General features: G+C 37.0%; 2 protein-coding genes across 4 annotated transcripts in view; both read left to right on the forward strand.

Annotated features, from left to right (window-relative positions):
- The window catches only part of LOC109098248 (low density lipoprotein receptor adapter protein 1-B-like), a 44,508-nt gene extending 43,272 nt beyond the window's left edge, over positions 1 to 1,236 (forward strand). For all 3 annotated transcript variants that reach the window (XM_042737505.1, XM_042737504.1, XM_042737506.1), the window contains one exon: positions 453 to 1,236. In XM_042737505.1, coding sequence (XP_042593439.1) covers positions 453 to 499 — 47 coding nt within the window. In that variant the 3' untranslated portion in view covers positions 500 to 1,236. The remainder of the gene's footprint in view (positions 1 to 452) is intronic.
- A 1,157-nt stretch (positions 1,237 to 2,393) lies between these two features.
- LOC109098417 (S100P-binding protein) lies at positions 2,394 to 8,914 on the forward strand. The gene is made up of 5 exons (XM_042737508.1): positions 2,394 to 2,554; positions 2,934 to 3,773; positions 5,219 to 5,360; positions 6,378 to 6,477; positions 8,018 to 8,914. The coding sequence occupies exons 2-5, from the start codon at positions 3,042 to 3,044 to the stop codon at positions 8,142 to 8,144; spliced, it is 1,101 nt and encodes a 366-aa protein (XP_042593442.1). The 5' UTR covers positions 2,394 to 2,554; positions 2,934 to 3,041; the 3' UTR covers positions 8,145 to 8,914.
- The last annotated feature ends 3,715 nt before the right edge of the window (positions 8,915 to 12,629 follow it).

A 12,629-nucleotide genomic window follows, 5' to 3' on the forward strand; every position in this document is an offset into this window, starting at 1 on the left:
ATATATATATATATATATATTATATATTCATATATATATATATATATTTTATTTTTATATTATATATATTATATCTGAAATTATTTTAAGATTTTGAAAATTATTTTAAGTGTGTATATAAACATTAAATTGAATGTATAAATACGTTTTTATATATAATTTAATATAGGCCTATTTTACTTTTTATTTATTTATATGTAGGCTATGTATATATAAAATATGCATATATTATAATATAATATAATATTTTATCATGTCTTTAAAATGTAACGAAGAGCTCCAGATCAGCGAGATGATAAATACGCATATTTAAATTGTTGTTTCTGGTGTTTTACTTATGTACAGTATTCCCTGCTCTCTATGATCTGAACCGCTGCTGATGTTGTGAAGATGCTTGCTGTCCCGTGTTTTTCGGTTTAACTCGTTCTCTGTGTGTGTGTGTTTCTCCCAAGACTCGCTGAGTCTCGCACTAACCCCCAGATGCTGGACATTGGGGTAAACCCTCAGGACTACAACCCTGAAGAGTGCTTGTCGCCTAGCAACTGGGATAAAGCCGATGCTGAGGCGGCCGACGCCGAGGACGCGTTCGGATTCTGATCGGCGGCTCGCGGAGGAACGGTCTGATCGAGCGACACTAAAGGGACTCGAGCTCGCTGCGCGTCTCAGCGGCGCCATCTGGCGGAAGTAGCTGATGCCGCGGCCGGCTTCGAGTTGGCAAACCCAACGAGAAGACTTCAACAAAATCACAAACCAAAGCAATACCTTTTTATTTAATTTTTTTTTCGAATTACGTTTAAGTGTATTAACATTTAAAGTTTTCTGTTACTTCACATAAGTTGCTTTTCTTTTTTTCCCATTTCTTTTTTTTAATGTGTATGAATATAAAATGTATGTGTATAACAATAACTTTTTGCTCAGTTATTACTAATGGGCTTAATTGCTGAGGCTAGCTTTGCAATTCTATGCAGTCGAATTTCTGAATATATAGTGCGATTTATATTAGATCTCGGGGTATTGCTTCCTAAATTACATGATGTTTGAAGTTTGTGTGGAGTTGGATTGTGGTGGTTTTTTTTAGTGGTTGTAAATGTGAGTTGTCTGCCCTCCGGTGTATGAAAACGAATGGATAAGCAGACATAAAGCATATAATAATAGACAAAAAGAGAAGGCAGGGTATTTAAATCAGACAATCTTATTTTTATTTTTTTTTCTATTAAATTGTATTTTTACACTTCTCTCTGTGTCTCTTTCTAAAGCTTGTGGTTTCATTTCAGGATCTTTCTGCTTATGCCATGCTTAGTGTTCATTCTTCATCAGGTTACTATACTCACAATAAAGCACTATGGATGGTCCCAGTATCAGATGGTATTAGGGACTTCATGATATCATGGTACTATATGTAAGTGTTTAAAAAGCAAAAACATTGTATTACCATGGATGTCCGTGGTATGTTTTTATAAAAATCTATTTTTTTTTAATATTACATGTATTCCTTTGCCCAAAAATATATCTAAATAAATTTCAGGTTGACTTTAAGAGTAGCGTGCATATATATATATATATATATATATGTGTAATGCAGGCAGTTATTTTGTGGTTTACACTGACGTTCTGTATTTAGGTTTTATTACAGTACAATTTATGACACCTCAGTGTCAGTTTCTGTTTGCATTATTCATTTCATGTTCATAAATTAAAACTAATGAAAATGCTCTGTGTTGATGACTGTTTTGAGTTGACATGACTCCCTCTAGCTGTCAAACTATTGCAGTGCCATTATGATTATGGTCATTTGTTCTGTGACGAAAATAAGGTTAGTACTGGAATTAGTTTGAGTCCAAATAATATTTTTTTTATATTTTGATTTTCTTTGCGTGGTTTCATTTCAGTGGCTATACAAGTCATTATTCAGGTGTTAATGAATAGGCGGCACTGTCACGTACTTTAAACGTGTCATTTATTAATATTCATAATAATATGTGCCATGTAACAGTAACATGTTACTTTTTCAGTACTTAAAAAAGGAATGTGCTTAGGGGGTATTTGTATTTTATGGAGTCACGTAACTCAGTCATTTTATACATAATTTTAGTCGTAGTCGTCTCTGCACATGGGATATCCCGCATTTTAACATAAAAAAATGTCACAAAATACCTTTAATTCTTGTTAAGCGACCAATTTACGAACGTCTGCCTTCTAGCCAATCAGTTAGGAGAACTGACAGACCTTCGCATTACGTAATTAATATTCATGAGGTCCACGTTTTCACCAGCGGGTTTCAAAAATGCCTATATTTTTATATTATAAGGTCAGTTATCTTCCCTTGCCTGTTTCTAGAACTATTTTAAATAATGTGAATAAAGTTTAAGTTTAATTTTTTTAAAAAATCACATGTTCTGGTTTCCAGCCAATCAGGAGACGAAGTGTGGTTGAGAAGTTATAGATATCAGGTGTAATCCGCATTAATATCAAAGTCGAGGATGGATGTGAAAAACTGAAGTTTATGAAAGATTAAGTAGCTCTTCGAAAGGGAACCTCTTATTGTATCCGACAGGTAATTTTTCATCGACATTTAATTCTTCCATTACCATAATTGCCAATTTAGAAAATATATTTGACTGTTTTTACAACCTCATAGCACGCGCACGTCTCACATTTCACCAAAACCCACTTTTATGTTGTTTAAAACGACGATCGATTGTTTGTGAGTCACTCGTGACACTATTCACCTGAACTAATTAGTTTAGGCTGGCGTCAATAACAAGAGCATCGGTTTGACCTGATGTATTTCTTTGTTTCCACCAGAAGTAACGCTACGTTAATTATTAAATATGCATCAAATATGTTTTTTGAGCGGTAAATTTGAATGAATGACCCCATGCAATTACAATGGACATTTGTCTAATCTACTGATAAACAATATTCTTTCTCAGGTTCATGCACTTTGGCCAAGACCTCAGTTTTTGTGTCCTGCTTGGATAAAACTGACCAGACACTCCTTTTTCCTCTTCCAGTCCTGACTGACTCCAGTTTGAATAACAATGTCTGATGATTCATCTCTTCATTTAAAACCCCTATCAGTATACTCACACATGGTGAGCTCTCGGCAGCAGTACAGTGCCAACAGACCGGTTTACAACATTCAGGTACACATTTCCAATAAAGAAGCCAGAGCACATAAAAGACGGCTGGAAGATTCATGTTTCGATGAGAGCTATGAGACCCCCCTTAAAAGACAATGCATCACAAGAACATTTTCCCCGGATCAGGGATACTTCTCTGTGGACTTTCTAAGCAGAGTCCAGGGAGCGACACCTATACAGCCATTAATAATCTCTAAAGATGTCACGCCGCCTCGGTCAAAGGTCAATCAGCCTGTGACCCCAGTCGTGTCCACCCCTCTGTCCAACTGCAAACAGAACTGGATAGATCAAGACCGGGAGGGCCTTCCCTCCCCGATACCGGTTCTAAAATGGGACGGAGAGGTTCCCGTGGCTAAAATATCATTGCGCTCATCTCTAAACTTTGATTTGTGCAGTTCTGTTTCTTTAGTTGGCTCTCAGGGACCTGTGAAAGGTGAAGTCAAGGAGGTCCCACATGAGCTTATCCCAATCCGTGAATCAAAATCCCACATCGCGCCCCCAGAAACTGTTGTCCCAGTGAAAGAGGAAAAAGGAGTGTCTGTCAGTCAACAGGCGGAGCCTGAGGTGACTCTGGGAAATGAAGAAACCACCGCAGAGAGCTTTGAGAGCACACTGCCGCTCCAGGTCCAGGTTTGAGCTCCATCTTTTATGTACATGTGATATTTTTACTAGTTTCTCTAATCATTTACTCTTCCTGATGTTGTTTTATATCTGTTCATCGGTATTTTGTCCATGATGGAATTCAAAAGCAGGACACTTGAAGCTTTTTCAGTGCCCATTCATATTGGCAACATCTTTCAAGGTCCAATATGGTGGGGAAACAAAAAATAAATATATATATTCTATATTCTTATAAAGCCATACGATGTCCTCATGTGGGAAACAGACCAAATTTAAACTGGTAAAGAGTGCTGCAGGTGACGTATTTTTGTAGGCCAAAACCTGGAAACAAGTTAACATTTTATTTTGTTTAGCCTACCTTTAGTTTTTTACTTCTGGTGAATGTATTTAATTCATAAAGATGTGTTCATAAAGCTCAGTTAATTGCAAAAACCATCATAGAAAAATAGTTGTTCTTAGATATTAACGTGTTTGACAAATGACAGATTGTTTTTATCAAATTAAATGGTGTAGTATACCATTTTGTTATGCTGCAAATTACCTTTTTATTACTGGATTCCATGATTCTCTCCATGATTTCTGCATCTGGCCCTAATGTAATTCAAGTTTATTTATTTGTATAGTGCTTTTTATGATACAAATCATTGCAAAGCAACTTTACAGAAAATTAAGTTTCTACAATATTTAGTAGTAGCTTATCAGTGGTGACTGTCAGTTTATGTGCATACGGCAGAAATGTTCAGAAAAATCAATAAAAGACGTAAACAAACAAACGATTAACACTATTAACAGCAATTATGCAATCAAACTTATAGCAAAATGTGGTAGTTCTGTATGTTGTCTCTGGGTTGGCATCTCTTCTCAGGATTTCTGGATCCAGACTGGAGCTTAAACAGAGAAACAAATAGAGACATAATTAGCGTAGCTGCTGTTCCAGCCAAGTAAAATTAATTAGTTTAACCCAAGCTAAAGACTAATAATGCGCATTTGATCAGATATAACTGCAGTCCGAAATTATGAGATGCATTATTTGAATACTTGGGCCAAAAGGTGTGTGTTTTTAATCTAGATTTAAACAGAGAGAGTGTGTCTGAACCCCGAACATTATCAGGAAGGCTATTCCAGAGTTTGGGAGCCAAATGCGAAAAAGCTCTACCTCCTTTAGTGGACTTTGCTATCCTAGGTACTATCAAAAGTCCAGAGTTTTGTGACCTTAGGGAGCGTGATGGATTGTAGCGTGGTTGAAGACTAATTTAGGTACGCAGGAGCTAACCCATTAGGGGCCTTGTAAGTAATAATATTTTGTAACTGATACAGAACTTAATAGGTAGCCAGTGCAGAGACTGTAGGATTGGGCTAATATGATCATATTTTCTTGACCTGGTAAAGACTCCCTGTAGCTTGTTGTAACACATTCAGCGTGTGCATTTGGTCACTCTTTGCCCACTGAGCAGGTGAAGTCCAAGGTGGTTGTTCCAGACAACACCAAGACCACCAGCAAACCTGCGGTGTTTTGTGAAAAGGAGTGGGAGAGACGGAAGAAGACGTATGTCGAGTCCGTAAAAAGACATATGAAAGAGAAAGGAGCAGCGAACGGTACTGCACTTTACAAAACACTGATTTCGGTTTCGTTCAAGGTGTGTATTTTGTTTGTGCCAAACCTGTAAAAAGAAGATTCCCTCTGTCTGCCACTGGTTGGGGAAAAATAACTCTTGTGATTGGTTGATTCCATGTTGCCGAACTGGCCATGATGCCTAAGCAGATCACGTTTAGGTAGTCATAGTGTTCATGCTTCAAGTAAATCTACCAATGACCACTTATAGTTTAGTCTACATTTTAAAGGAATAGTTCACCTAAAAATGTGAATTTGCTGAACATTGACTCATCCTCAGGTCATCTAAGATGTAGACGAGTTTGTTTCTTCATCAAGAACAGATTTGGAGAAATTTATCATTCCATCACTTGCTCACCAGTGGATCCTCTGAAGTGAATGGGTGCCGTCAGAATGAGAGTCCAAACAGCTCATAAAAACATCACAATAATCCACACATTACTCCAGTCCATCAGTTAATGTCTAGTGGATTGCAAAGCTGTGTGTTTGTTAGAGACAAATCCATCAAGGCGTTTTAATTTCAAACCATTGAATCCAGCTAATATGAGTCCTCTGTCCACAGTATTGCTTTCTCCAGTGAAAAAGTACATTTTGTCTGAAACAGGAGAGAAATACCTGATTCAGATCAAGCACTGTTTACAACCAAAGCAGTCTAAAACAAATGTTTAGATTTTAATGTGAGTCGTTAAAACGTCCTGATGGATTTGTTTCTTATAAACACACCGCTTCTTGCTACACAAGATGTTAAATGATGGACTGGAGTCACGTGTGGATTATTGTGATGTTTTTATCAGCTGTTTTTACTCTTATTCTGACGGCACCCATTCACTGCAGAGCATCCACTGGTGAGCAAGTGATGCAATGCTATTGTTCCCGTGAAGAAACAAACTAAGCCCATCTACATCTTGGTGTTTCGACAAACATTATAGCATCAGTTAGGAAATTTTGCATGAGTGTGACATGCGGGAAATTGTTGGTTGATGTGATGTCTGTGTTGGCAGGTGTCATCACTGAGCTCCATACTTTGATGAACACCGTGGCCAGTCATCAAACTGGAAGGACCGGGCCCCACTGGCAACACCCCTCAGACCTCACACGGAGGTAAACTCATCAAGAACACATTTAACCCCCAATTTAAAGAAAAAATGCTAAGAAAATGAAGCCTGTTTTTAGACTCATTAAGAATCGTTTGCACTGTGACATTATTTGTATGGCAATTTTTTTCACCCAGTTATCGTTATCATAATGTGTCTGGATGTTTTATGAGGGGGTAAATAATATAAGCAGGTAATTACCCAATATAGATTTGAAGTCACATGAAAATTGACTGTTATGTGACTTGGTTTGAGTAGTATTTTAACATAAAATCTTAAAGTAGTATTGTTTAGCTTCTTGATTTAGTTTTATGTTGGTCATCGTTTCATATTATTAAGTCTGGCTCTCTAACCATCATACCTGCAAACTGATCTCCAGTAACTGAACCATTTATGTAATACGTGAAACATATTAAACTTATTAAAAATGTTTCTTGAGCAGCAAATCAGCATATTAGAATGATTTCTGAAGGATCATGTGGCACTGAAAACTATAGCAATGATGCTGAAAATTCATCTGCACTACAGGAATAAATTATATTACTGTTTTATTGTGTTTTGGTCAAATAAATGAGGCCTTGGTAAAATAAGAGACTTCTTTCAAAAACATTTTTAAAAATCCTTATGATTCCAAACTTTTGACCAGTACTGTAAATGTAAAAGTGACCTGATTTATGTCTATTAATGGAGTCCCTCCTCTAGAGGGAGCCTTCGGACTCCGCTAAAGATGTGTAACACTGTAAGATCCCATCAAGGAGACCAGATGCTCATAACTGTGAATAGTCTACCTGTTGTACACAATCTACTGCATGCTTCTGTCGTCTAATTGATAGTTTAACCTTTTTAGCACATTAGAGGTCTGTTAGTATAATTTGTGTAAAATGTCCCCCTTCAGGTTGTAACCACATGTCTTCATGCTGTGAAATCTATAATTATTTTTATAAACGTAATTTATATTTTAATGTTTCAAGATGAACACTTACTGGACTGAACGAAATTAGGTGTACTTGATTATCCATATATACTTTTTTTTTTTTTTTTTTTTTTTTTTTTAAACCATGTTTAAATGTGAGTATCAAATATGATCATTAGGCTTTTGAAGAATATTTATTTATTCATCTCTCAATCGTCGTTGCATTGCATTGTTTTTGAAAGTACAGAGCTTTGGTCATAACACTAAGCATTTAAATATCAACTTAGACATTATTTGGAGATATAAAGTGCATTTTGCAATTTACATGTACTTTTTGTAAGTAGTCTGTTATAATGTTATAAAAATCCCAATGATTTACATTACAAGCTATCAAAATTGCATCTTTCTTTTTGGCCAAATAGATAACATCTGAAAATAGCCAAATAGCTAAATTGTGTAATTTTTGTTGTGGTTGTAATTGTATCTTTTTGTTTGGGTTGTGATTTTTTATTAGTTTATTGGAAGTGATGTATCATTAACTTTGAAAGTGGGTTTTCTGTTGAGTGATGATTTCCCAGTTCCGCAGTCTTCCTTCAGTCATTTTTGTTTCTTCCTGTTCTCCTTGTGTTTGTAGGAATTATCTTCAGTCCCATCCCAGATGTCAGTTAGTCTCCCTTGACGAGTGGCAAAAAAGATACCATCTTTCCTATCGACGCTTTGCTAAAGTGCCAGATATTTTCCACAGGAGCCCAGTGCTCTGATTTATTTATTATTTTTACTTTCATTGTTCTGTATGTTTGTCGTTTCATATCTTTTCTCTGTCATCGGTATAAAGGTGAGGATCATTGATTCGTGCTGCTGGTTAGTTGCTCGCTGAGAAATCTAATCTGGTTTGTGTGTGTTTTTTTTTTTTTTTTTTTGATTTCACCGTGTGTGTTTGTACTGCATGTTTCATCCTAGTGGTGTTGGGTGTGATGTAAAAAGAGATCTATATATAAATAGACGATGTATAGTATATTTGCCTTTTGGTGCTTGTAGAATTTAAAGATGTAAATAGATGTGTGGTTTGATATTTATTTGTGTGTAATTTTGCATGATTAATATTCTCAGTAGAGTTTAGTCCTTTACCCCAACCAGCACTTATTCACCTTTACAGCTGCTGTATAGTTTGTTTCAATCGCCAGACAAATTTGCCCAATTTACTGTATATTTGATTTGTTAGTCATTTTCTTTCTTAGTTATACATTGTTACATAGTACAGTTTGCTTTGTTGAGGACAAACGTTGCAGTGTTTCTTTAGCTATTTTGTAAACTAATTACAGTTACATTTTTAGCATTAAATGCATATAAAGGGACATTGGTAACAGATTTTATATTTTGTGAGTAGAAAAATATTCTGTTGAACATCATTGTTACTCTCAGGAAGAGCATGTATGTTGTGTCCTTTTGATTGGTTTTGTTCATTTGTTACATTTGCTTACTTAAAGCAGTTTTATAAACTTTATACATTTAAATTAAACAATTTACTGTATTTGTCTCTCTCTGGTCATGTTATTTATTTTTTCCATAGCCGCTGGTTATTTTATAAATCCAAGTATTGTGTGTGTGTGTATATATGTATGCAAAGTCTGTTATTATGTTATAAAGTTTCCAATGGTTTACATTACGATCAGAAGTTCATCTTATGTTTTGGCCAGATAACATCTGAACCAAAGTGCACATTTTTGCACAGCCTGGGCCTCTTTTTCTTGACCACACAAAAGCACATAGATATGATGAACTTTCATGACGAGTCAAAAATAAAGGGGGGAGTTTTTAGACTGTCCCCCGTCTCTGCAGAAATGTCTAATTTTGTCATCTGGATTATCCTGGCTCGGGAAAAAAATGATTGGGAGAAACTGCAACGTGCAACATGGCGGAATATGTCCCTCTTCTAAATGAAAGCTCAATCACTGATTGATAAAGTCATTGTGTCACTGCACCAGCCATTAGATAGAAGTTTGGTTTGTTTGTTTGTTTTTATTAACATTTTGCAAGTAACATTTAAAACAAGAAAACCTACTGTTAAGGTACAGTGATACTTGGATTTTAACAGTGATGTTAGAAGGTTCCCAAATATGTGATTTAAATGCGAAGTTTGCAGACATCCTTGAAAGGGATCTTTGTTGTTTCCTAAATGTCCTTGCACACAGAGTTCGAGATTTTTGTATGCATTTTTTTTTCCTACTTTTTTTTTCCGTATTTGTCACCCTTTCCTATCAAAATGCTTACTATATGGATGCGAAAACACTGAAAATCGAACCTGATCTGATCATCCCCCACAACTCACTCACAGTATCACAGCGAGACGGTTCGTGGCCGCAGAAAAATAACATTTAAGTTGGCAAGCAAAGAAGTGAGGAGATAACGAGCCATTATATTAATTGTGTCAATAAGCAGTGTTATACACATTATTTGTCAGTGGGAAATTTAACCCCTTAACTGTCACCCCCCTTTTTGAGTTCAGACTTGAAAAGTTGATATCCATCTTCAAATAGTTGTAATTATAGAATGCCTTTACATATAAGCTTAATTATGGTCTTGGTTTTAAGAAAACACTTGGATGTTTATGATGCAACTGTCTGGAGTTGAAAAAGTAAAAAAAAAAAAGTTATAGCAATTTCAATTTATTATAATTAAAAAGGACTATAATATATATTCTTTTATGGAAAAATATAATCCAAAGGAGGTTTTACCCTTACAGCATGAAGTCTAAATAAGATGTTATTTGGAATTGCTGGTGGATAATGAAAGCACTGACCACTGCAATGTCTACAAAGTGGAAGAAAAGGGAGCGGAGCCACTTTCTTGTTTTTCTCAGCACAGAGTAGTACCCAATGAGGGCATCTGACATATCAACTCTTCCCATGTTCCTGTGTAGAGAGCAAACAGTTAATACAAAAAAAACAAATACATCTGCACAATTTCTGCATGACCCACTGAAAAAAAAAATTCTATTCACTTGTTATAGTCTGAAACTACTGAAGGAATTGGAATGGTCACTATGGTCCATTCTCCATCTCCCTTCTTCACCCTCCTCTGGACAGTCTGACCTTCATTCACTGAATGGAATGAGGAGCACATCAATACCTCTCTTGTGCCCTTCCACTGAATGAAGAGAAGCTGGTGTCGAAGTTGTCTACATACAATTTGTAGCCAGTCCCCAATAACTTTTCATCCACCAGGCGATGTGGCCCTAGGATATTCGACTCTCTTTCTGAAGCTACGCTGGATTCTTACCAACACCCCACAGACTCCTTTACATCCTTCACCTCCTCGACGACTTCCAATCATTGCACCTTCATCTGTACCACCATGATCAGGACTTCACACTAATCGATGTTTTCACTGAACTCTGTGTTCCATTATCAGAGCAGAAACCCCAGGGCCTCGTACTCCCCCTGAGTTAGATAGATGTACAAAGCGTCAGCTACAAGGACTTCTAGGCTGCCTCAACTATGCCATCCGAATAATTCCTCAAGGGAAATCCTTCATGTCAGATATTCTGTTGAAAGCAGCAACCATCCCTTCTCTCCACGACAGAGTCACGTTAGATAAGCATGCAATGAAAATGTGCTTCCGGCAACAACACCTCTCATAATGGAACGGCATTTCCTTTTCCATAATGACTAAATCACTCAACCCAGCTACATCCAACTGATGTAGCACCCTCAATATGCTTCAGCGGTTATTACGGTGGGCGCTGGGTTGCCCCTGAACGGCCTCTGGAGTTCAGTTCCCTCAATCCACAGTCAAGCGCAGTCTCCAACGCATTACAAAATATATCCCATAGTCATAGCAGCTATCTTTTGGGGGTACAAATGGTACAAATCAATACTCATCTACACGGACTATGCAGCAGTAGTCCAAATTATAAACAAGGGAGAGCATGTTCGGCAGTTATTATGCAATTCATGTGCAGGCTCACTTAATCTCCGCTCAACAACAATTCCTCCTCAGAGCAGCCACATACCTGGACACCTTAATCTCATAGAAATCACATTTCTCATTCCAGAAATTCAGACTTTGACTCCGTAATCAACATTCATCCTACTCTGGTCTCACCACAGACCAGAAATCAAATATGCTTCTTAAGTAGCTATTCTTAATCGCCTTGCTTCGATTAAGAATGCAATAAACAAGCATGAACTGAATCAATTTGCACCTTTATTAACACCAGGTTGCCAGTTGGCTGGAAACAGCATACTGCAGCCGTGGAGGCTAGCAAAACGATCTGGGTCAGAGAACTAAAAAGCTTTGGACTATGACTAGAAACATATCAAAGAGTGGATATTTCACCTCATCAAATTACAGTTGTAAGGCTCGTTGCCTTTCATGGTCAGTTGCGTTCATTCCTGTTGCCTGTTTTCAATTTTGCAACGCGTGAGCTTCTGAGGAGGTGGCGGGAGAAACAACTCTCTCCAGTATTGCAAACTTCGACTACAGCACCCATTTCAGCCACTAGCTGTCAATGTTACATAATGTACCTTTAGAGTCCTTCTCTATTTTACTAAACTGCGTGATAGCTGACAGCCTCACAATACAAGGGGACTTAAAAACGTATATGTGATGAAATTTTGTGATGAGCCATAATAAAGCATTAAGTTAAAAAGGGAAATTTGTCCCACTGGGAACTGCACCACTCATGTTTTGCAAGAATCTTGGCTTTGTTGTATCGAGAAATAATTGTGGCATGGACCTCCCTGATCTCTTTGGAAAAGGCAGCAGACAGTTTAACAGCTGTAAACTATCACAAGCCTAATTTTCATGTCTGGAAATTCCTGAGAACGTGTGTGGGGCCAGAAAAAAAGAAGTGAAGTTGGGAGTACCAAATTGAGTGTGTTGTTTACATGTGGACACTTCTAATCACTTTAAAACGAAGCTTCACTTTTGTCAGAAGATTGTGATAAACGTGATTTGCAGCTTTTTTTTATCAGTCCTTGAGCTTTTAATCATGTTACTGCATAATTTCATACGTCTGTCTATTATAACAATTGCTGTAATTTATTTCCAATCAGAATGGCCCTAAACAACACACACGCACGCACGCATGCACACACACACACACACACACACACACACACACACACACACACAAAATACAATGAACAGTGGTCTCTTTACACGTTAGTCCTGTCTATGTGGGTAGTTCTTGGTCAGATTAATCTGCTATGTAAATCCAGCCTTTATGCAAAGGATGTTAAAGA

Source organism: Cyprinus carpio, chromosome B13 (genome assembly GCF_018340385.1).
Source record: "Cyprinus carpio isolate SPL01 chromosome B13, ASM1834038v1, whole genome shotgun sequence".
Classification (NCBI taxonomy): Eukaryota; Metazoa; Chordata; class Actinopteri; order Cypriniformes; family Cyprinidae; genus Cyprinus; species Cyprinus carpio.

Coding starts and splice junctions, on each gene's coding strand:
- LOC109098417 (XM_042737508.1), top strand. CDS start 3,042: ATGTCTGATGATTCATCTCTTCATTTAAAACCCCTATCAGTATACTCA. Junction 3,774..5,218: donor CACTGCCGCTCCAGGTCCAG/GTTTGAGCTCCA, acceptor CCCACTGAGCAG/GTGAAGTCCAAGGTGGTTGT. Junction 5,361..6,377: donor AGAGAAAGGAGCAGCGAACG/GTACTGCACTTT, acceptor CTGTGTTGGCAG/GTGTCATCACTGAGCTCCAT.